At 35.5% G+C, this 26,547-nt stretch overlaps 1 protein-coding gene across 1 annotated transcript in view; it reads left to right on the top strand.

Annotated features, from left to right (window-relative positions):
* Window positions 1–26,547, top strand: part of DOK6 (docking protein 6) — a 244,582-nt gene that overhangs the window by 128,283 nt on the left and 89,752 nt on the right. The window contains exon 4 of the mRNA XM_053991649.1: window positions 18,979–19,098. Within this exon, the coding sequence (XP_053847624.1) occupies window positions 18,979–19,098 (120 nt within the window). The remainder of the gene's footprint in view (window positions 1–18,978; window positions 19,099–26,547) is intronic.

Genomic DNA, 26,547 nt, shown 5'->3' with positions numbered 1-26,547 from the left:
AGGTGGGTACAGGGTTCTGGGACAAATAGCATTGCAAAGGTGGGGTGATTGCTATAGAACTTTCAAGAAAAATTAAGGAGTGGCTACAAGATTGACATGTAAAAGCTCCTGTGGTAGACAACTTGGAGCGAACAATTGTGAGGGGAAAATAGGGGTACAGAGGACCAACCTAACTGACATTTATTAAAATCTCTAACTGAACCAACCCAGCATACAACATGTGTGATTTTCTAAAAGACTTTTTGCCATCATCATTGTACTTAAGGTTGCTATTTCCCCATGGTATTCAGGTTTTTAGGTATCTTACCCTGACTTTATTAGGCTGATCATAGAAGTGAATTCTTAACAAACAGCACATTTGAACTTCCAGGGATGGTAATTCCACCATTTCCCTGGGCAGCCTATTCCACTGTCTGACCACCATTTCAATGAAGAAATTTTTCTAATATCTAATCTAAACATACCCTGGGGCAACTTGAGGCAATTTCCTGGTGGATTGTCTTGCCTCTTTAGGTTTTTTTTTAGCATAATTAAAAGAAACAAAAGTATATCAGTGAGGCGTCTCTTTCCCCTGGTCCTGGGCGGCTCCGGAGCCCAGCAAGGGCGGTGCTTCTCTCCAGGACCAGCGGCTGCCACTGGCTCCGGGGCACCGCTTCCGCGGCACGCCGGTTGGGGCTTGCCGGGTTCTGTCGCCCACACAAGGGTACGAGGCAAAGAGGCAAAGGAATTGTCCACTTTGTCCACGTGGAAGGCTGGAAAGCTTTAATTTGCTGTGGGGAGCCGCGATGGAGAAGCCGCGGGTCACTCCCCTGCGCCTGTGTGGATGAAAATGGCCCTGAGCACAGGAAGGCATAGGGTTTTATAGGGGGCGGGATGAGGGAGGCGGAAGCCCCCCTCGCCCAATGGGGGCAGGCTACGGGGGAGTGACGTGGATCAGGGTAACCAACGGGGATGCGGCAGGGGCAGACCGGGCTCCGGGGCAAATGGGGTTGTGGGAACAGGGAGACAAACACTGAACTCTCCGGAGTGGACAGGGGAGTGGTTACAGGACTGGCATGGTGAGCTCCAATAGTAAGTAACCCAGAGCGGACCACCGCGGGGTGGGGGGGAACACGGGGGGTGCACGGGGGTACACAGAACCAGCTAACTAACACATATCAGAACCCCTAATCTGAGCCCAAACCCGGGATGCAACATATCAGGAGTTTTATATCAGGTTGAAAAGAGAATGGCATAGTGTATATAGTTGAAGCTAGAGCAAAAGCCTGTCTTTTCCATCTTGGTTAGTGTGTCCCATGCATTATGCATGTGGTGTTCTTTAATTGAGTAATTTGTTATAAGGGCCTCTGCTGTGGTAGGTTCTTGGCAAAAAAAAAGTGAATGAGACTTAGTATTTGAAGTAGGGTTTTTTTGTAAAACCAGGACAAATGTATTCAATTTCTTTCCTAGACTGATACTTTATAGCATCCAGCACTACAAAATATAATAGTGTATATTTGTATGCTTTCAAATCTACAACTTCCTGTGTTCTAAATACTGCAATTTAAAAATAGATTTTTTAAATGTTCTTAAGAAGCGGAATTCAAACAAGACATTTTCCTTCAAAATTCAGGCAAGACTACAAAGCTGGATCATCAGAGTAGTTACTCTTCCTCAGTCTTTAGGCTTCTGACCCCCATCAGCATGATACAACTGCACCTGATGCTGAAGTTGTGGATTCTTAAGCAGCCTGCCAGGCAGACAGGCAGATGGGCAGTTTTCTGACAGTGCATTTAGGTCTTGATGCATCTGGATTTACTCAGAAATGTCTCAACCAGCTCTATGAATAATACATTTTAGAGCAAATCATCACTTGTCTTGAGACTTATCCCTTAAAACTGTGCAGAAATGTTAGCACCTTGTTAAGGTGTGTCATCTGGAAAGGGTTGTAGTTTTTATTGCCTGATGATGAGAAAAGTCAATGAAGACTTATTCCCCCAACCTAGGACCAGGGGAAAGTGACACCGCACTGATATACTTTTGTTTCTTTTAATTATGTTAAAAAAAAACCCTAAAGAGGCAAGACAAAAAATAAAGAATTATTTTTTTTGTTATGTCTTCATGCCTAGATATAACCAGTCTTGGCTGCAAGCCAGCTCTAATCTGCAAATAGTGCAGCTTTGTGTTAGGAAAGCATTTTGTCTTTGCAGATTCCCCATGCTTCTCATCTGGTTTGCAGTAGAATCAAAATAAAAACATCATCACCTGCTCTTATTGGGAAACATGATGACAGACCTGCAAGGAGGCAAGGCGTTTCAATGGCAATATCCAGTCTGTATTGTTAGGTAAAAGAAGTCTACACTGCCTCTGTTTCCAATATTCATATCTAGAACACACAGAATATGTTGTTATGTTGTAGTGATTTGACCTTGGCTGGGTGTGCCCACTAAGCTGCTCTCTCATTTCCACTCTACTCAGCAGGATAGGGGAAGACACAATAAAAAGTTAATGAGTCAAAGTAAGTGCAGGAAGTTGTTTGTGAGGTACTGAAACAGGCAAAACAGACTTGGGCTACGTAGCAACAGAGTAGCATAGTGAGAAGCAAAAAAAAAAAAAAAAAAGAATCTGAAAACACTTTTCCACCACCTCTTCCTTCACAGGCTCAACTTAACTCCCAGCTGCTCCCTGAGCAGCACAAGGGGATGGGGAATGAAGATTGCAGTCAATTCATATTATTTTGTCTCTGCAGGGATCTGCTCTCACACCTGGAACACATCCTCCTACTCCTTCTTTCACATTGGTGTCTGCAGGGCTGTTTCTCTCATGCTTTCTTTCCTATCATACATTACTATTCCTGTCTTCTCACATAGGCACTACCAACATTGGTGATGGGCTCAGCTTTGTCTGGAAGCAAGTCTGCCTTGGAGGTGGCTGGAATTGTCTCTGTTCAACATTAGGGCAGCTTCTTACAGAAACCATTTCTCAACACACCTCACTACCAAAACCTTGCCATGTAAACCCAATACTCATATAAAAATATTTGTGTATCAAGGAATTGTTAGCAACTTTAAGATAATACTCTGATATTGTGTATCACTCTTTCTTTCTTTCTTTCTTTCTTTCTTTCTTTCTTTCTTTCTTTCTTTCTTTCTTTCTTTCTTTCTTTCTTTCTTTCTTTCTTTCTTTCTTTCTTCCTTCCTTCCTTCCTTCCTTCCTTCCTTCCTTCCTTCCTTCCTTCCTTCCTTCCTTCCTTCCTTCCTTCCTTCCTTCCTTCCTTCCTTCCTTCCTTCCTTCCTTCCTTCCTTCCTTCCTTCCTTCCTTCCTTCCTTCCTTCCTTCCTTCCTTCCTTCCTTCCTTCCTTCCTTCCTTCCTTCCTTCCTTCCTTCCTTCCTCCCTTCCTCCCTTCCTCCCTTCCTCCCTTCCTCCCTTCCTCCCTTCCTCCCTTCCTCCCTTCCTCCCTTCCTCCCTTCCTCCCTTCCTCCCTTCCTTCCTTCCATTCCTTCTTGGTTTTTTTATTATGGAGACTAGCAGTACTAAGGCTCTCAGGTTTTTAGCGTATCTGTTTACTTTGGTTATCATTCACTCAATCTCCCAATCCTTTGAGTCTTCTCTTCTGGAAAGTACTGGTGTGGGACATTACTGACTTGGTACTAATATGCCAGTGGAGATGTATATAGGTGGTGAAATTCTAGACTGTTTCCTTTTTCGATTTTTTTTCCACTTTAAAAAATTCTCTAAAACTAATAGAAGATACGATTACTTAAATCATAGCTATTGTGTTTGGGCATATTTCTACTTCCTTTCCCTTCAGGATTAGTGTAAAACCCCATTTGATGTCCACAAGTTAGCTAACACTGGAGTGGAATACAGGTATCAGCTGAGATAAAAAGGCTTCTGATCATCTACATGGAATATAGGTCAGATCTCCTGGGATTTGTGAATATGTATCAACTCATAAAATTAGATGATTTCTGCCGTTCCTGACCTCTCCTGAGAACAGCATACATTTAGTGACAGCACAAAAATCATGGCATTAATTTATAGATTGAGTTTGAAGTATTGACAAATGATGTATGGTTGGCTGAGCCTGGGGAGAGTTCAATGAAGAACATGATAATTTACTGCTACAAACCTAAAATACACAATCTATTTTTCATTCTCTGTCACTATTCATTATTGCATTACATTTGGCTACTTATGGTGTGTATGGTCTATAGGACTGTTGGCAGGTTAACTGTTTCAGGTCTTTTGAAGCACTTTTGTCACTGAATGAAAGCGACCTGAAAAGAGTAGTGTGTGTAAAAGAGCACAGAAATCTTTGTGTCCTACTAATGTACATTTGACCATGTATTCAGCATTGGATATTCTATTTCACGTAGAGTCTAGGCATAGAAACCTTGGAAAAATTTGTGTACATTCAAAAAAATCAAATTAGACCATAACAAAACAAACTAAAGGTAAGCATTCAGTGTTCACTGTCCATCCATCTTCATAACATTTTAAGAGTTTGCCACAACCTCTAGTGGTATCAGCATTAGCACAGCCCCATGGGCTATTGAGCAGTCAGAAAATGGCCACTGCAGCCAGAGTGATCAGTAAAGCTTCTATGCTCACATTTCGCTGCTGTCTAGTTGTTGAGAACTAAAGCAATTTTAAGACTGACCCATGTGTTGGACTGCTGCAGCTATGTCGTGATAGGCAAAGACAAGGCTTTATGTGACTCTTGTAAGATTTTTCTAGAGCTGTCCCAGTTTTTATACCTGCAGAGCAAAGCTGCTTAATGCATTGTCACAGCCCATTCAGTTTTTTAATCTCTCTGCCAACATTTAAGGGGAAAACATATTAAACTATTACTTAGTTTTAAGAACATAAGTAAATAAATTTTAGGTAGAAATAACTCCGAATTTCAATAATTCAAGTTGTTCACTTTTCCTGTATTTTAAAAGACTGCCACAGATATGATGGATAGGCAAATGAATCACTAGTACAACAATTGCAGATATTCCAGTTACTAACTAGTGTGTTCCCAGACAGCTGAGATTCCTCTGTTTACAGTAATTGATGATCCTGGGTGTCAGTTCTAAGAAAGGCAGCAATAAATTTCTCAGACAGGACTTGTCTTTTTCCCTGGTAAATAAATAAAAATTAGTTTCTGTATTAATTTTACTGTATGAGTCAATTTGGGATGTTCAGCCTTAGATTCTTGGAATTTTTATTTTAAGTAAGGCCAAGAAGCAAATTGTGCTTCAGATGTCCAAAGATGTTTAATTAAAAAATCTCAATTTATCAGTCATAATCATTGCTTAATGTAGTTTTAAAGTAGCTTTAAAAAGTGCCCCAAAATATGTTGCTTTTCTTCAAATCAGTATGGCATTTAATCTTAATCTTCTCTATTTGAAGATTACAATGAAGGAGGAAAATATGAGTGGGTTTTCTGTAATTGCAGTTCAAGTACATTCATACAATGTTTTCACAATCCATACAGATAAATGATCCTGTTTGCTCTAAAAAAAGCTTTCCTTTTTTCCAATACATTTTCTAAAGCATGTCTACTTTTAAAATGTTGTTTTAAACAATTTCAACTGCTTCAAACTGCTTCTTAATCTTCCTTGCAAAATCCGAGGTTAAAACAGAAATTATTCAGTGGAAAACAACCATAGAGAAGCTGTTGTTGCCTTTTAGCTTTTAGTCATTTAGTTAGCTCTGTTTCTCATTTTGTTTTCAAACTTATAAAATAGTGTATTAATGTGAAAATAAGGCAAGTAAGGTGTTAATGATGACAAATATATTCATTTTCCCCCTTCTGCTGAAGCAGCTACAATCAGTGCAAAAAAAATATATAATAATAGAGGAAATGTATATTCTGATTTGAGAACTTTTTTGCATTTTGCTTTAGATTCAGTTTTTATCAATTTGTAAGTGTTCCAGAAGACAAAATAAACATCATATTGAGTTTGAGTTTTGCAGGTGTTTGGTGGAGCAAACTTGCAGTGCTGTTCCATGGGTTTTGACCACCATCTATTGTGACAGTTTCTACTACAAATCAAGCAGGTTTAGGGGTGCTTCGTATTAGATGGAGGTTTTTTTTCTTAATTCAAATTGACCGATCGCTCACTTCATGCCATGGTGAAGTCAGAATCAACAATTCTGTTCACAAAAGTAATGCAAATAATTCCAAATGTGTCCAAGTATATTAATAACACATTCATATAGTGTTCTGGCATATGTTAGGAGGTTTAGATTCATATTTAATAAAATTTATATGATATGGACTAGTCTTCTAATGTCTTATGAAGATCAGAGCTTTACTTTGAAGTGAAATCTCCATATTAAATGACATTATGAGGAATCATGGTCTGCTTCTTAAGGATAGAACATTAGACCCACTAACTTTCAGGACAGCTGTACATTTTGAAAATGTGGGAGATTTCTTATTTTTTTCAAGAAAAAAACGATCTGTATGTGGACTTACTTTTGCAATTAATTTTTTTAAAACCCAGCAACATAAAATTACTGGTAGCTCTTGTGAGACTATCATATTATCGGGTAGCATTAAGGAGTATTTATCCTGCATTTTCATGATCATGTAAGACAAAGTTGAAAAAAACCCTGAAGTTCCTTGTTTGTTTTTAAACCCAAACCTTTCCTTAAAAATGTGTGTAGTTTTAAACTTAAAATACATACATATTATCGTTATTTTCCTAATAATGAAATAATATTAACTGGTCGATTATAAACAATCATTTGTTTGTAAACTAGACATATTTTAAAATATTCTTGTATTTAGGACAAAATCATAACCCTATTGGCTAGCAGAAAAATTAAGCATTCTTAGCATTAGTGACATGGAAAAGGGAATTAAGTCCATTTAATCACCTTCTAAATAAGAACAATGGCTCACTAAAATAAATTATCTCTGTTCCATAAATGGGAACTTTATAAGGTATCCCCCAAAGGTAGCCCTTTGGAGTGCTGTTGGAAAACAGTCAACTCCGTTTCAGAATGATACTTATTCAGTGACAGTGTGAATTTGGCTGTCTCTTTACAAAGCTCTTCACTGGCCAAACCTCTCAGTAGTTTAGCATTTGGTTTCAGTTTCAAGGGGGAAAAGAATGAATCCTGTATCTGAAGATAAAATTCCATTAATAAAACATGAAGTCAATATTACATTTGTTACTGATAATTTTGACTGGACATAGAAATTGAAGTAATAAAATCAGAGAATTTGCTGTGGGTTTATGAAATAAATATGTCTAATAAATGTAAAATTAAAGATAATTTGCAAGTGCTAATACACAAGCCTCCAGATAATTAATATCCGTTTAGGAAAGACAGATATTTGTTAAGTATGTTCCTATAAAAATGAATCCAGTAAGAATGGCAAACTATCTTACTGTGTAGCTTCTGCTTCATATTTTAAACATCAAAAATATTACCATGGTAAGTTTGTTTATATGTTTAAGAAGGTTAACGTAAACCTTGCTATAGCTTACAGTCACCTTGTTGAAAAAATAAGAAGGGAATTAAATAGACAGCCTGACATTTATCTCTGCTTTTCTCTCTAGTGATGGAAATGAATTAATGCAGGAAACTCAAAAAGCCTATGTAATTCCAAAATGTTTCTGCTCAGTGACAATGTGAATCTTTTCCAAGTTTAATACATGTCCATGACATCTGTGTGATGCAAGGAGCAGTGCTCCCAGCATATGTCACTGAATACAGCAGCACTGTCCTGCTAATAAATGCTGTCCTTGCTGCTGTATCATCATGCTCATCAGCAATAAAGTAGAAATCAGCAATATTCAGATATGTACATAACCTCTACCTTATGTTTGTCTTACAATATTTCCAGTGTGTGCTGGGTATAAATAGTTTTCTTCCCATACGGCATTTCATATTGACAGTCATACTTTTTTTCCTGGGAAGAGTTTATTATATATGGGAAGTGTTTATTATTTGTCTGTACAAATATGATTTAGATGAAGATATAGTTTACTATGGTTAAGAATCAGCTGGAAAGAAACTCTAAAAATCATATGTGTCAATAACTAGTCCTTCAAATGCAATGTCCTGCTATGCATTTCTTGATATCTGGGTATATCCTTGGGTTCATATCCTATCAACATGTGTAATTTTAATTAAAATGTAGACGTGACTATAATAAGAACTAATATTGTAGGACAGCAATCTAAGTGAAAAGGCTTAACTTTCCAATATCTAAAGGCTTATTTATAAAGTCTATGATCATAATAGGAGAAATGTGAGGAGGAAGAAGTTGGAAGGAGAGCTGTATGTTTCTACATGTTATTATGTTGATCAACTTTATAGGCAGATTGTAACTGCATGCCTGCTAAGTTAAGAAAATAGTGGTAGCCCATGAATTATGAAATTTTAAGTAATTTTATTTTTTTAAGGTTGTCACAGCTATAATTATAATTTCCTTTGTGAATCAAATAGCTGACAGCATGTGAAAAATTGTATGTATGCTGATGAAGGTGATTTTGAATTCTAATGGGTATTATGAATGCTTTCTTTAATGGAGGTCATGATGAAAAACTACAGATTTATAACTCTAGGTAGCATATTTGTAAAAATCTCTATTCAGATTTGGGAGTTTGTACTTATAAACATTATACTTTTATTGATATAAACTTTGGGCTTCATGAGGGATCAAATCAAGGGAGCAAATGAAGTTGTCAATTTTTTCTGATATAAAAAGAAAAGGTTTCTCTCTTTCTAGCTCAGTAAAGCATTACTTCTCCAAAATGTCACTGTCATTTGCATAACAAGATTTTTTCAATCATGTTTCAATCTATTATATTGGAATACTAGTTTTGGGCATGGAAACTGATTCCTTAATTATATATGTTATCACAATTCTATGCAAAGGCATATGTTAGGGTTTATTTTGAAAATGTAAAGAATAATTGTCTCCCTACCCTTATCTAATTCAAAAAAAAAAAAAAAAAAAGGAAGACAAAATTATGTGTATAGTTGCTCTTTATTACTTGCTTGTTATTATAATCTCATTGTAACACTGTGATCCAGGAAAAAAACCCCTAAAGTCATACTTATTTGTTTTGACTAAATTAATAAACCCCTGCTCACACTCATCACAAAATCAAGAGAGGCTTTTTTTCATTTTTTAAGGCAGTGGAACTTAGGAGGAGGCCACTCCAAGCAGAAGAGCAACATTTATGTCAGCCATTTTCTCGTTTAAAATCATTAATGCAGAAAATAGGAAAGGTATATGGCAGCATAAGAACTGTTATTTTGTCCATTAGTTGAGTGTGCTGATGGTGCTGAATAATTCCTTTTTAAATGACAGTGATCAATTTTCTCATCCCTACTGTTAAAACTCATTTCCCTGTAGAATTTTTTTTTTCTAGATTGCTTTCTCCAGGTGTCAGCCTGGATTTGAATTTAGCTTAAGTCATAAGAAATTGGGATCTTTTGCCTGGAGTCTCAGTAAGGAGCACAGAAGACCAGTCTTTGCCAGTGTATGACTTCATCTCCTCCGTAAAGGAAAGGATAATCCTTCCCCTCCCCTCTAGTTGTGTGTGTGCCTAAAATTCACTTCACAAGTAAGCTGTTAGTGGGCAATTGATCACCAGTGTGCATTAATTGCAGCTACATCTTCTGTAGGTACTGTTTCTCACTGTAATCAGCCCCTCTGTTTTACAGACCTAAATCCTAATCTTTTGCTGCAGTTCTTGCTTCATATGGTTCAAAATATTAAATTTAAACATTCTTTATACTTTCATGGTGAGTTGTTTACCCTTAAATAAAGATGAAAGATTTTAAATAAAACAATCTTTCATCAGTGAGTATCCAGTTAATATGCCTTAAACCATTTCAACAGAGCTCTTGAAGTTTCCAATGATTTAATCTTGGTATGTTCTTTAAGATTGCATTCATCACAACTTATTTTCTTGGAGGAAAATGACACATAATTGAAGATGGATCTATTTACTGTTTTCCTGGTTCAGCAAAAGACATGGTTTTACTGTTCTGAATCTTAGAAGTCTACTGAATTAAAAAAAGAAAAAGAAAAAAGTCCTATTAACTTAATGAAAGTATGGATTATGAGTTTCAGCTTCAAGCAACTGTATCTTCTCAGGTAGTCATATGTGTCTCTTACTTACTGATCATTATGTAGAGATCTTAATGGTGTATAGTAAAAATCCAGTAATCTAAAATTTCATATTTTATATACTTTTTTTTAGAAGACTGTTATTTACAGGAGGTAATTTACAGGCTGATTGGAAAGCCTCTGTTTTCATAAACATTCAAAGAATGTCTATTTTCACTAAATATTTTCTAATTTAAATAATGTTTACATGTATCAAATGTAAAACTCCTGGGAGTTTTATACTGGGAATAAAACATACAAGTTTAAAATGAGAGTAAGAAATTGATAGTGAAAAAGTAATCCCCTTTGGGTTTAAATTCTGTAGATGTGAAATTTGAGAAAGACATTTCTAATTATATTTCTGTTGGTACTAACTCTAGAATATGAACTTTTAAGATTTATTACTTTGTGGTAGCACCACACTAAAAATCCCCAAGAATAAAGTGGAAGACACAGAATCATTTTGAGCTAATACTTAGATCTGCCTCAGAGTAAAGTTTTATGCAACTGAGAATCAAGTAGAGCACATACTGCATTATGATCTTACAGATGATTTCAGTCAGTAATTGCTTTGAATGAGTTTCCTTACACTTCCAATACCATAAAAACCTTCTTGACTCTCATAGTAGCAAGGACTCACATCTTCAAAACAGTAGTTTTAGAGTTTGGGGGAAAATTTTGTATTTATTGGACAATGGAAACACAGAAAGAAAAAAATGTATCCTTTCAGGAAGTTTGTTACTATGAAAGTCATGTATAGTACCATGCAGGAAAATTTTCCTAGCCTCTTTACATTAGAAGAGGGCAACAATAATACTGCCCTCTGTGCTCAGCCAAAATTGCACAACTTTTAATAAATCTTAAGTATTCATAGCTTGAAGTCTTGCTTAAATTAGGCATGAGAAAAGACAGGAGATTTGCAAAAACATCCAAGTGTGTTAGTTACTGTCTGCTCCTACTGATTTAATGCAGAAGATATTCAGATGGCTGGAGTGAAAGTCATATGTTCAAAGGCATAAGGGCAATGAAGCATGTAGTGGAAATAGTGTGCAGTTTTTCTTCTGTGTATTGAAAATAGTCCTTTTCACCTTGATTTTGTGAGGGAAACTAATACTCTTAAAATTATTTATCTAATCTAAAAATATTTCTAATCTTCAAGTGACAAGATTTGCCAATACTTCAAAGATAAAACTGAATATTTAACATGTTGAAAAAGAAAAGTGAAATTAACCCTAGGATTTGTACCAGTTTATTTGGATATTGGATTCTCTTACTAGACCATAACTTAAACACTTGAAAATGGAAAGGAGGCATAGTTTACATTTGCACAGAAGGTATTAAATTTCCCATTCATTTAAAAACCAGCACTATAACTTTCCCAAGAGGAATAAAAATGTTGTGGGAATAGACTAAATCTGAAATACCACCAGTTTTTAAGATTGAAAAATGCTATTGCTGACTGCCAGTCATGGGCAGTCATGAGCAAAAGTTGATGTGATGGCATCCTCTTTGTGTTACGTTCCTGGTGACAGACCTTTTTTGGACACTTGACTGATGGTGTTTATGCCATTCCCACTACTGACATGCTGCCTGAGGTTATTTTACTTTCATGCTATTGCAATTTAACATTAATAACAGTTGAAACAGGTATGAATTGACAGTCCTAGGGAACTGCATAATTCCCACGTCAGATTCTTGTTACTGGCCCATTAGTTTCAGACAAAATGTAAATGTTTCTTCTATGTTTAGGCAGGTTTTCATAATTTTTTCTTTGCACTTTAAAGAAAGTTTGAATTGAGAGTGAGATTTTGTTGGACATATTTTTGGGTAATGATGTCAACTCACTGTTGATCTATTGGACATACTAAGACTTGATAAACATTTGTGATATAATGAGAGCCACTAGTCCCCAGCATGAAGTAGAATACATAATTTTTAAGAATAGTTATAAATCAACCCTCAAGGACTAATTTATCCACTAAGTCACATTTTCTTTCTGAAATGGCATAGTTCATTTCTGTGGGAGTAATCACAGACTAAGGTGACATAATAAAAAATTCTGCTTTTTAATAGCAGAAATTGCCATTTTCATAAAGAAAAGAAAGAAAGACAAATGTCTTAAAGTTACATTAGCAGTATTATGGAGCAAAGGAAATTCCTTCCTTGTAGGCTATTCATTTTCCCATACAGTCTCTGTTTTTCAAACAAGTCATCTGAGTTCTGTTTCTGTATGAAAACTACATTCTCAAGCAGCATTGCTTCTTTGCTTCTTGCTGCTTTAATGGACAAGCGTTTAATAGACAGTAACTTCAATATGACAAATCTTTTAAAATACTTTTCTTGCCTTCAAAATGATTGACTTAACACTGCACATGTTTATATTATAGACAGGACAATAGACAGACTAGTAGCTGAGTGCTGGTTATATGAAACTTCTTATCAGACCTGCAGAAAAAAATGGGGTATTTTCATGAAAATATCAGTTTTGATATATCTCAATAAATACAGACATATACAGCTATTTGCAAACACAGGTACATAATTAGATTAATTATCAGAACCCTGTTCTTGATAAATCTTGCATCTCCAGATAAGTGTGGCAGAAATAAGAGTTTTAAAAGCTAATAAATGTCCTTTGGTAATTATTGCAATTAACTATACTGCCCTTATGCCAACTCAAGTTTAAAATAGCAAATAATTGGGAAATGAAAGTTTCTTTTTGTATTATTTTTTATATAATACTTAGACCATATCTTTCCTCACTTAAAAAAAAAGTGCATTAGCAAAATATAACAATGGATAAAGAAAGTATAAAGTTACAGAGTATGTGTTCATATTCTGTAATTTTCATTTATCTTGATTGCTGCATTACTCAGTATTTGTTTAAGGAAAAAACCAATAATGCTCAAATGAAAGATGTGTGTATCTTTAAACTCATGGTATAGTCAAAAATATGCATGATTTTTAATAGCTGTTTTTCATTCAACAGTAAGGGTGTTATTGTATTGAAATGTAGAAATGACAAGTTTTTGAGGAACTTGATTCACCAACAGTATTTCCAAAGAATATTTTCAGGCTTCCTTTAACATGTTTTGCCACTGTTAGAATATGTGGCATTTTCAGTAAGTTAATATGATTTAACAGTATGTGTGGTTTTCTGTCATGACTTTCCTTTGTCTTTCGGTTCAATGATTTACACTTAAGGAATAGCAAAACACTTTATTCCAGGTGAAATACTCAAAAGTCACCATTTAAGAAAAATACAAGAAAATTGCCTTAGAAGTAGTAATATTTGAAACACAAGGAAAAATTCTATATATGAGTCCCACATGTCATAAAATACCTTCAAATATAGTTGGTCAATAAAAAAATAATTTTAATAAACCAGCTGCTCTTGGAGTTGCCCATTATCTCTCTTCCTTTCTACTTGAAAGCAAGTTTTAGTCTACATACAGAGTGATTTTCTGTTCCTTCACAATAAATAGAATGTATGTCCCCTTCATTGCTTCCCAGCTATCACTTAATGAAAATTTGCCAAATTCATGCATAGACAGTTTTAATCAGTAATACATTATTATACAATATTGTATTTGCCTCTGGGCAAAGATATGAAATAGCCACATTGCTTTACATTTGTATCTGTGTTTGAGTGTGTGTGATGTGCTCTAGTAAAAGTACCCAAAGTAACAGAGACATGGTTAGATAACATATTATAAATATTTATAAAATCAAATTATTTTCAAATCATCAAAGGATGATATATATCCTGATAAAGGATAGATGTTTTCAAGGTATTATTGATTTTGATAAGAAATTGCATGCCTGCATTTCATTTGCTAGTGAAAAATAAAGGATTAAGTTGCTTCATATATTTTATGTGGTGCAGTATAATAGCACATCAATCCTGTGGGAATTCTATAATATTTTTTCCTATTAACTTCTAATTAAGCCTGAGTGATTTTTAGAAGAGATAAACTGGCACATTTTTCAGTATCATCTTTCTTTCTTGGTAGAGAATATCAGGTCTAAATCCTACTAATCTAGCCAGGAAAGATTCTCCAATTTCATTCAGGGTACCAATATTTAGTTGGATTTGTGCCTCTTACAGACATCATTTAATAGGAAGAAGAGCTAAACAATTTGTACAGCAAATACATAAAAATGTTTCAGAAATGAAGAAATTAACATTTCAGATTTATACAGTTTGACATCAAGTTGAACACAAAGACATAAGTGAGATTTTTTGATTTGCACAAGGACAATGTTTGTTATCCCCCTCTTATATTGCACACATGCTATTTCCAACCTAAATTCTTAACCACATCACTTTATGTGGGCTGCATGAGAAGGAGAAGAGGCCTGTCTCTAGGAGGTGCATATAAGTTGAGCTCTTTTATTTACAAATTCAATAAACTGCTGCTTATAGTGATGGAGTGGATTTCCTGAAATGGAGGGCACTGAACTGAGCAGGAGGGATCAGCACTTCAGGGCTTTATCTCAGCCAAGAGGGATCCAACTGTGCTGGCAACTTGTGGTGGTGGGAGATGGAGTGCTGCTGTAGGATTGTGCCATGTGAACACAGAACAAAAATGTGAAAGAACATGAAGTTATCTGGTTGCGTCCACACACAAAATGCTTCCTAAGCTTGGAGTCTGAAAACAATCCCTCCTCTAGCCTTAGAGATCTAGAGTATCTAGAGGCCAGATAAAAAAGATCTAGAGAGTTTCTGTGGACAGTGAATTTGAAATGTGTCCATATATGTTTCATTGCCCCTCACCCTTTCTCAGTAGAGAATGTTGTGTATAATGATTTCTTTTAAACTGTAAGTAGCAGAAGAACATTTTACTATGACAAATTCCTATCTCTAACACAATTTGCCGATATTATTTCATAATTTCTATTATATCAACAAACCAAGATCATCCTGTGGTATCACCTATGTCCAAGACAGTGGCCAGACTAAGTACAGCACTGCTGTAATCACCTGAGAACTGAGCAGAAATGACATATAGCCTCAGGCATGACCTAAAACTCAGATCAGCTAAAGGAAAACATTGCCAATAGGAAGTTGAGTAACAAGCTTACAAATTTGTTCCCAGTAATGTTTCTTATGCAGTAAACAGTGTCTATTTAAGGTTTCTCATCTCTTTGCATTTTATCTCACCTCATGAGATTTGTATTGTAGCATTTTATAATTAAATAAGAATAAAGATAAAAATGCAAGTATTTTGTTTTTATTTATAGCTGTGAAAGCATGCTTTACAATTTATCATTCAGTCCAGGAATTCAGTTATCTTAAAAGGAAAATAAATTTTTCAATGACAAGTACCAGTACGACTAAAAACTCTGCATTTGCCACCAATAAATCTAATCTACGTGCATTAAAGAGGACAATTTTGCTGATGCTTTTTTATTGGTTCCACTGTAATATTTCATCTCTTTCAGTATATGAATATAAACAAAATAAAGAAGTAAGTGAAATATCTCTGTTTTCTGACGTGGTACCTGGCATTCTTAAAGATTGCTGCCATGACACATTTATGTACTGTAAATTATAATAAATAATTTTTATATCATAAATAATATTTCATTTTGTTACCCAGATACATAAGACATTCTGTAGACATTTTACAAAAGAATGGCAAATTGCTTTATTTATGTGCATGGTGAAAGGAGAATCAAGGGTTTGGATTTGAAAAGTAACTCACCTGGTTCTAAAAAAAAAAAGGTTTTCCATGTCTATCACAGAAAAATTTGAAGGCAATTCCCTGCAAGTAAGCAATAGCTATCAGAATGCATTAGGCAGGACTAACTCATGCACTACCTTCATACCCTTGACCTTCCAGACACATTTGTAGATAGCGTTGATTCTTCTGACAGCGAACACAAATCCTCACAGTTCTGTGGGAAGATATTTCAGTTCTGCATTGAAACTATATTTCCTGTAGCATCAAGTCAATAATTTTTGTAAGATAGAAATTTTGACTTATACAGCAGTACAATGCATGCTATAGCCTCCACTTTGCAAAATATAGCCGTGATCTTATAATGCTCATACTAAGATAAATTTCTTCTGTATGGCAGTTGGAGAATGGTCTAATCTGGGCCTAATCATCAGTGTCTGGCAGCAATAAGGCAGCAGCTTAAAATAAACTGCCAGTTGAACACTCTGAAAGGGGGTCTCTGGATCTAAACTTTCAAGATGTTCCTGTAAAAGAGAGAAGCAAGTAGATTATGGAGACAACACAAGGACACATAGAAGAAACAGCTTCCTAGAGCACTTCATTTGTTTGTTTGTTTCCAAAATCATCTACTGGAAATTTGGTGTGAGAATACATATAAGTTGAATTTGTAGCTTTTATATGAGTTGTCTTTTGAATATGTATTGATGTTAAACTGCATTTATGGGATTACCAGTGTGTTTCACTTTCTTCTCAGATATTTGTAATATTAGAAAGGTTAGGTTAGTGTTTGTTTACCATCATCTCATTCTACATTTTCATTACAAGCCCTTTCAGTCTAGGTGCAAGCACAATGAAAAAAAAGTAATAAAATACAGATTTTGTAAAATACATAAAATGTTATATCCTGGCCACACTCCAGGAAAAATTGCAGGCTTTATATAGAGCTATGCATTCTGTCAGCATATATATTGTTCTGTGACACAGTTTAGGCAGAAAAGAAGCAAAAAAAAAAAACAACCATGGGAGCATTTGCTGAGATTTGCACTGTCACCTTTGTGCTACCAGCTTTGCCCATTGATTGCCCTGTCTTTAACTGGAAGCAGATGTTGGGTAACTCAATGGCACCTCAACTCTCTTACCTGTGTGCTGGTGCCCTGCTCCCTCACCCCATCCACATGCTGCCAGAATAGGGCAGAGTGGCTTGGGGTCCAGTTCTATCCCCTATCTCCCTGGCATGAAACCCTCTCCATGGGAAAGTGAGATTTATAAGGCATGGCTTCGGTTCAAAAGACCTCCCAAGTATCCAAGGAAATGGCAAATGCTGAAAGAGAGAAAGGGGAAATGTACAGGAAATTTCTTCATGTATGAGTAGAATAATTTTGGAAGTAGGTGTTTGAATAAACTCATCTTTTAAAAGCTGTAAAAATTTACTGCTGTCTAGAGATAGGCCTATTCTCTCCTTACTTCCATCAGGGAGACTGCATCCGTAGCAGTGTTGAAAAAAACAGTGTGCTGTTACCTCAATATTTTCTTTTCACCTACAAAGCTAAATGTCATCTGTATGTTACTGACATAATGTTCTGTCTCTTACCACTAAAAGGTGAGGATGTTATGAGAAGATAAACTTTGAGAATCTGTATCCTGAGACAAAGACTTCAAAAAAGCACGAAGGTTTAAGGGACACTGCTTTCCTCACAACACTCTGAAGAAGCACCCCCAAAATCTTGTGACAACAACCATAATTGGTTCTCAAAAATTCCAAAATAGTCTTTGTTATTTCAACTGTTTGGCTGGGAACTTAGTCAGCTGATAGCCAGAATAACTCAGGAACGATATGGATCTATTCCTGGATTATTCAAGATGCTGAACAAAGGGTATCCAAAGGTTCTTGGAGACCCGGAACTGCGTGCCTGTTTCCCTTTCTTGTCCAGCAAATGTTTGTATGAGATCTATATCTAATCAGGCAAGAATTTGAGGACTGTACCAATTAGGCTTAGAGAAGTTTTTCTCTGATAAAAAATTTTGCTAATTCCAATGATTCATCATCACTAAATGCTTTGGGGCTTACATGCAGTATTTTTCTCTCTCCCAGTTTCAGCAGTACATTCGAGAGATTGTCACAAAATTATTTTCCCAATATCCCCCAAAAAAGGACTGAAAAAACTGGCAGTTTAATGCAAGCATTCCTAGATCACTGAGGAACCCCTCACTGTTAAATATGATCAGATAGAGACTGACTATGACCATGGATGCCCAGTGAGTGCATGGTGCTGAGCCTGCTCTCCAGGAACTTTCCCTTAGGTGAAGTCTTTCCTGCAAATAAAAGACAATCAGGGTAGTTGCATGGTTTTTCTTGTTTGTAGTTTCACACTGTGTTAGCTCCAACTTGAGATGATGCATGTTTGACAAATTCCAGGGATTTTGTGATGTTAAATTTGAGAAGTGGATAGGATGACGCTGAAGCTGAAGGGAGGATGTTGTGTTGTGTGTGGGAATTACACCTTGTGGAATCCACATTTTGCTGGACCGGCAGATACAGAGCTTTCATATTGAGTCAATGGGAAAGTGAACTCAGAAATGGCTGGGAAGTTTTGAATCTTCTTATAAATGTTTCAACTAATGCCCAAGTTGCCCTGAGACCAAAAGGTGAACAGAAGTGAAGACATTAATTATTCAGAATACCTTGACAGGCATAGTCTTTCACTACAGCAGAGAGGGAAGTTTGGCATTTGAAGAGTGTTTTATAACTGTTTCTCCTTTGCTCTTAGAAAAATGCTCTAACACCTTTAGGAAAAATAAATTACCTTAAGAGTTCAGACTTGCCTAAAAAGCAGTAAAGAATATTTCAGTTATTATATATGAAATTTTTATAAATTGCATTTTTTCTTTCAAGAGGGCCCACTAGAAATATACTGCCTTGAAAATTCACTATTCCTCTTCTTTGTTAGCTTCACCTCCTATCCTCAAATTTGAGGATGGAAGATGCAGTTCTAATAGTGTAACCCTTTTTAAAATTTCATAAATTGAGGCAAAGAAATTGTTGTGGGACTTTATGCTAATAACTCATGTTTCAACACAAACAAATTGTGATAAATCTTGTCAATAAGAAAGTATTGATTTAACTTCACACCTTTTTTTTTTTTTTTAATATCAACATAAATGGATTTCTTTCTGTTTCCTCAGAACTAGAGGCAGAGGAGTGGTGCAAGCATCTTTGCATGGAATGTCTAGGGGCCAGGCTCAATGATATAAGTCTTGGGGAACCAGATTTGCTTGCTGCTGGAGTCCAGAGAGAACAAAACGGTAAGTAACTTTTTATTTACTCCTAGATCAGTTCTTAGGTGATATCCCATTTCATCTTTGCTTGTGCCTGTTGTTGTGAGGACTTTTGCTAGTAGCTGGAAGCACATCATTAGTAACTAAACATTCGGATATGCTTTTGAAGCTCAAGCCTATTTTTTTTTACAAATAAAGATGATTAAATTCCATGCCAAATAATACATATAGAGTGACTTTGTGTCTTCATTGTGTTCAGATTTCCCTGTCATGGGAAATGATGGCCATGACCCTTCTGTTTCTGGAAATGATGGCTTCTGTGCAGAGGAATAAAGCAGCAGCTGTTGTTTTGCAGCCTTTTAAGGACAGCGATGAACATGCCAACAGCAATTTGGACTACAAAACACATATTTACTTTAAACTCCTACCTGTCATGAATATTGAAGTCAGGATCATCTAAATGTTGTCAAATATGGGTGAAAAGGGCAGTGACAGATGTTAGTCAGCACTAAGCCTGAGTTGTAAGTCTTCATCTAAAGGATATTTGGATTAGAGACATGCACAGGAAGAATGCTAGTGGATGGAATAGGCAATAACAAAAGAAAATCTGTGATTACCCTGTCATTTAATTCCTACTAATGAACACAAGGGCAACACAAAATGTGCTCATTTAGCCCTTCCTAAATTACAGCTCTCAATGATTATTACTGTCTTGATGCTTTTATAAGATCCAATAGCTTTCAACAAAGTAATAACACACACTGCCTCAATGGTCATAAAATATCAAGCTCACTATCATTATAAACAAAATTACGTAATTAAATTATAGAATGTATGGTACTATATTTATTATATTATTTCTCTGAACCTAATAGCACACAGCAGGAAATATATAGAAATCTTTAAGGAATTCTGTTCAAAAAGCAGACATGTTGAAATGCGATTTAAAAGAAGTTCAAATGTTCATGAAGTTATTTACCTGCTATGAGACACAGAATTCAATTTGTAGTCTCAAACTACTTAACAAAGGGAGAGCTACTAATGTTGTAGGAAAGTGATAATGATCAGACAGCACTCAAAGCACCCCATCTGCTATATGTTCATAGGCTATAGGTATAAAACTCATCTGCATGCTACTGAAGAGAGAACTGTGTGAACAGGTGGAGATCTTTCACAAATGTGAAAGGAAATAAACCTCGTCAAAAAGCCTAGGATGTGAACAGAAAAGTAGTTTGAAATTCGTCAAGCTCTTTCTGCAGGGAATTCATGTACTCTCCAGCAGCTTTTGGACATAGATGGCAAATATTACATTTCATTATGTTCCTGAAAGATGTTAGACAAACATGACCTCTAGGAGGCATATATTAGTTCTGTTGTCTTGATTCAATTGCCTTAGTCTAGAAATTAATTGCAGTGTTACCAACCAGCATATATGAACATAATTAGCATCTTTATTGTTATAAGTAAATAAATGAAAGGAAACAAAGAAGCAAAGCATGTATTTGTTGTACAAATCACATGAATAATAATGTATGGAGGGTATCATTAGCTGTATTCTTTTAAAACAAGTGACTGAATACATATAATCCAATATTTGACGAGCATGCTCTGCTAAATCATTAGTTACAGTATCTCAAACAAGTAATTCTGATACCTATCCTCATCCTTCCCTCATCCCCTTGATGCACAACTTTGCATTTTAATAAGCATGTTTGAAATTCAAAGTTGTCTTGTTCAGAGGCAAAACAAATTCTGTTGTGGATGTATTTTAATCAACTTGGAAGGAGGAAAAAGTGCATAGATTCTTACTATAGGTATGAAATCTGACATTTTGTTCATTTATCTGTTCTGTAAAAACCTGCAGTTGCAGTCAAATTCCTGTACCAGATTTCTTCAGTTGAGTGGAACCATGCCTTCAGTTTACACTGGGTATCTTATTCTGCAGTGTCATTCCCCACATGAAAGTGCTATTGAGAAGGTGACTAGTTCCAGGGTGGAATCCTTTCAGATTTGTAGTTTATTTTCTTGCACATTTTCCGCATACGCAGCTTTTACACACCTGCGATCAAAAACAGTAGTTTAAAAGATACCTCAAAAATTTTGAAAGTCTATTGAGCTTTTGGTTATGAATATTGTTGTTGAGCTTTTTTTGACCTGAAACTGAAAGGTCAAAGTTAATTTTACAATTGAAAATTCATGAACAGTGGCTATGTGTATGAAGCGTCTAAAATCTTGCTGTTTGTGAAAATGGCAGCTGTGTCACTCTCTGGATTTTTTTTTTTTTTTTTTTTTTTTTTTTTTTGGTGTTAAATAAAAACTGAATACCAGTATAGTACCTTTGAATGTCATTTCTTCAAAACACATTGCAAGCGTGTCTACTTCATAGAATTCCTCTCGAGTTAGTCAATTTATTAATGCTTACTTGAAACAGAGATGTGAGAATACAGTTTGTAAAACATATAACAGAGTCTCACAGTCTCAGCATCTAGTTTTATGCAAGTTCTCTTGCCTGACCCATACAAAGGCTTTCTTTCAGGTCACTGAACAAAAGATGTCTCTTACTGTTTGAGCAAGACCACAGATTGTAATAAATATTATAGTGTTAATGGGTTTCCAGTTTTGTATTTTTTTTTGCACTTTTAAAGGCTAAAAGACATTAAATAATGGTGTCATAGTGTTCAGATCTCTATGGTATAACAGGGGTTAATATATTAATCCTAAAACACCAGGTGTATTAAGCATTAATTGCATCCCATTCCACTGAGGTTTTTTCAAATAGTTACTTTTTACTAAAGATTTTCTGAAATGTATAAAATTTGGTAAAGATACCTCTTTGGACTAGAAAAACTAACCTAATAAGGTGGGTTTTTTTCATGAACTGCTTTACCTTTTCCAAGAGATAATATTTTTACTATGCAGAGTTCTTCATGTGTTCAACTACTTGCCCATTCTTGTTCTTAAAGGACATTTTAATGATGCAAGAAAAATTCACCAAAAGCATCAATAAATAAATTGGCTCTCTCTCAAAAAAAACCTTCAACTTTCTGATGTACAGATTTGTAGTTTTTTCCTATAGGTTGCCACCAAAGCCACTACCCTCAATTTGCAACATTTGAAATAATTTTTTGTAATTGTTATTGTATATGCCCTGGGGCCACTAAAATTGCTACATGATACTTGTATTTTTATACACAAAAAATTGCATTTCAGAAAATACTTGGTAAAGAAAATACGCACATTTTCTATCATTTGTTTAATACCTCTTTTTATTATTTCTGAGCCTGTTTATCCCGCCAGTCTTGCTCTTGTGGTTCTTCTGAAATGAGCTTTAGATTTGAGAAGGGAAAACACCTGATTCTCTGTAGCAGGAATGCAACAACATGGTTTGCAAAAAAAAATTTGCTCCAAAGGCTGGCAAAACTGCTGTTTGGTGTGCAAAGGCCATACAATCACAAGGCAGTTCTGTCACATGACAATACAAATCTAAGGTACCTGAAAGAGGCATTCTTTTATAGCTTTGGGTTGGTGCCAGTGAGATCTGTTTCAGCATAGTTATAGCAGAGAGCTCTGCTGCTGTGTCTTGTAGGAAGGATAGAGAAGACATCTGAGCTACTCTTGTGCAAAGCACATCAGTAACAGGAAGCTTCTCACTGGATTTCAGCTCCGTTATTTCTTACCACAAGTCTCGCTGTGTAAACTCTGCTGCAGAAAATGACTATTAGGTGGTTTTCTTTTGAAATTTAAGGCTCACAACTAATGGCTGCTTAGCTTGGAATGATGTACAAATTCCAATTAAATTGAGATGTAAAATGAAGCTTCTGTTGCTCTCCAACCATTTTATCTTCTCTCTCCTGCAAATCAAAGTGATTTGTTGGTGTACCTCAACCCTATAGCAGCAACCTTGTTTGTTTAAATTTCTTTTCACACTGTACATGGTCTCTAGCATTTATGAATTTCTCTTTAGATTATTTGCTAAAGAATTAAAATACAGTATGAAAGCAAATGCAGTAGAGGCCTCATTTCAGAATCCTATTCAGGTAATTTATTTAGTATAATGGCAATGAAACTTTATATGCAATGGTAAGACAAATAATAATACACAGTTATAGTTCCATGAAAGAAAATCTGGACTAAGTTGGATCTGATTACACTGTTGAGAAGTCTTCTAAGCAATATGCTGTGATTCTTTCATGCACATTTCATAATCCTTAGGCTTCTCAAGCTGCTGCTAGATGAATGACAAAAACAAATTTGGGGATTTTGGGGTTCTTTTTTATTTTTTATCTTCCCAGGTGATGTCATATCTAGAATTTCTCCATTCTCGCAATGGACAGTGTGTCCAATGTCTCACTGTTTTCATTCTTTATAAAAGGAAGCAACTTGAAAGATGTCATCCAAATGGACATTATACAGTAGCATACTATATTTACTGTGGAAAATAAATCAGAATATTCAAAATAATATTGGTTAAAAAAGCATTATGTGTAGACTATTAATAAATTCACTTTTTAGGAGCAGGTGCATCTGTTTGGTGAAGATTCTATTTCAGTTTTAAATACTAAATAATAGCACTAAAATAGTTGAATACTCATACAAAATAATTTTCTATTAAACTTCTATTGTACAAAACAATTTTCCATTAAACTTTACTTGTAAACCTGATGTAAAACTTGAAGAAAATGGGCAAATGTTAAAATGCAAATTTTTAAACTGAAGAAAAGGCCAGATCCATCATTTGCTGTTATATCTTACTTATTTCTAACTCAGTCCTGTGATATCAATATGAGGCTTTTTAATTATGTGTTTTGAGGCTTTATTTTTTTTTAAAATTTACTCCATGATAAACCTAATTTTTATTTTCAAAATCTGCAAAAGTTTGAAAGATAATTAAATTTTTGCTTTTCCTCCCTGCCTAATATTTAAATTAGTATTTCATAAAATTACGTCCTTTGTAAGGTTTTGTTCTTTCATTGGTTTTACCTTCCTTTTTTATTTAAAAACCCCACACAGGAGCAGCAGTCTTGCTTCCTGGATTTTAATTGCAAGAAACTCATTAATTCTTGTTAGTAAAAATGTAGCTTTTCATAGTGAACAACATCCTTGAATCCTCAGAAGAGGATTATAAGGCATTTCTTTGTGCTACATATTGAGATTACAAACTACAGCCAAAGCATAGAGACTTTGTAATTACATTCACAGAGCTGACTTGTTTTAGGGCATTTTCTAGAGTCTGTAGAATATCTGTAATTTAGTATATAAAAGCATTTTGCATGTATTTTTATTCATCTTCTGTTATCCTTAATCCATTTTTATACACTAGGTTTGTTTGTTGGGCTTTTTAAAATAAATGAAACACAGATAGCTTTATTCAAAAAAGTAAGGTGTTTGCAGTTTTAATGTTAATCCAGTGAGACTTCAGATTCTTCTATACCTTACTACTTACCACTGAAACAATTTGAAGTCTTTAGCTACCTTTATATTTTCATTGAGGTGCTTACATTTTTAATGAATGCAAAGCAGAATATTTATCAGCACAGGGAAAAAAATTTCTTCTGAAATCCTGGTTCCTCACCGCATACAGCAGAAGGGAAACATTCTAATAGCCCTAAGATATGAATAAACACAAAATGCTGCACCTTCAAGACTTTGAGCTCTCCTTCCACCTGAAAATTAGCCACAGTTGGTCAGCAGCAGAAGTCTCACAGCTGGAGGAGTTTCTTTCACATATAAATTGAATATTTGCTTTCAAAGCCTTATTTATATAGGTGCCACCAACCTGACTGTCTCCTTCTATCAGTAATTTTTTACCCATCATTAAAGCTGAAATGAAACCAAGCATCTGGATTGCAAGATTGCAATGTCATCTGGTCGGTTTTCCAGCTGGGTTGATTTAACCATAGGAATCCAGTGATAACATGGTAGAATCAGGATCAGTGGGCTCCACTTATTTTGCTCCCCCAGTACAGCTGGAAAGCTGAGAGCATTTTGGAGTTGCTGCCAAGTCTCTGTCGCAGTCAATATGCTCATTTTCATAAAGACTCTTATGCTCCTATGCCCTGGAAAGCATTATTAAATATTGCATTCTTGCCAAAACCCAAATGCTAAACACCTTTACATGCACTAAGTGTATGATGAAGCATTGCTCTGCTTATTCAAGGAGATGGGAAAGAGCAGTCACATTGAGTGAAATAATAAGTGTAGCAATATATCAGCATTTTTTTCTCATCCTGGCTCCCTTACTCCCTGAACTTTGCTCTTACCTGTTTAGAGAAGGGAGGAGGATAGGAATGCTGAGGAATTGTGCCTGTTCAGTCCCAGTCTTACCTTGTCCAACATCACATTTATTTCTTTGGTTTCTTCCATCTCCCTACTTTCTGGGTCCCTTATTAACTTATATTTGCTTAGTTTTACTAGCCAATGGACTGATATTATCTCATCCTACTTATATGCAGGTGGTATCTGAACCAAAGAGAAGCAAAATAACTTATTCAATGTCATTCAGAAGATTTGGTGTCAGAATTCAGCTGGGATTCCCAAATCTGGCCTATGATGAATGTTTGTTTTTGCCTGGATAAGTGTAAGGCCAAAACATGCCACTAAAGATGGAATGACAGTATTATCATTAACTAGATACCTGCTCAAATATTTTCTGAAATGGAAAAATTTGACCCTGCATGTAAACTAATAAAACCATTTAATAGTATCTACACCTTTTCATGTCCTCAGCTGCCCGTTATTCAAAAGTACAGCTTTTTTTCCAAAGCAAATCTATCCATACTCAATCTTCTCCAGCACATATGTTTGTACACTTGTTTTTCTTGCCAATTTGATTCAGTTCCAAGGGTGCTACATTTTGCCCTGCAGCTGATGTTCACTTTAATCAGACATACTTCCTTTAATCCCTGACATCTCACCTTAGACACTGACCTCCCATGCAAAGTCAGCAAATGTCTCCTGACAGTTTGAGGATACCATATGTCCTGAATGCCCTTCATGCAATAATATTCTCAAACACATCAGAGAAGTTGAGCATTTCATGACTAACCTGGTAACATCTAAAGCAAGTTGAAGTATTCTGTGCCTTCCACACAGCAGTTTAATGTTAACTTCAAAAAATAATTGTACCTTCTCATTTTCTCTGCTGTCTGAGGCATTCTGTCGGTGAAGATGGGGAAAGAGAAAGATTCTCATATAGTAACCCCATCCCCCATAGATATACTGTGTTATTTCATGTCATGCAAGAGAGAAAGAGCTGACAGGCCAGTTACTGCATTTTTCAAATAGAGGAGGGAAGTGGCAATAACTGACAGCACAGCAGTGCAAAGCTGGAGTCTAATACGTGATAAAAGTACACCTGCAGAGCTGCGAGGAATTTCTGCATGATGACATATGGATACTGAAAGGGTGTATATACATACATATACATATATATATATATATATATATATATATATATATATAATTGCAGTGCAAAGT

Source organism: Vidua macroura, chromosome 1 (assembly GCF_024509145.1).
Source record: "Vidua macroura isolate BioBank_ID:100142 chromosome 1, ASM2450914v1, whole genome shotgun sequence".
In the NCBI taxonomy this organism is placed as follows: domain Eukaryota; kingdom Metazoa; phylum Chordata; class Aves; order Passeriformes; family Viduidae; genus Vidua; species Vidua macroura.
Note: the sequence above shows the minus strand (reverse complement) of the source record. Positions and strands in the feature narration are given on the sequence as shown.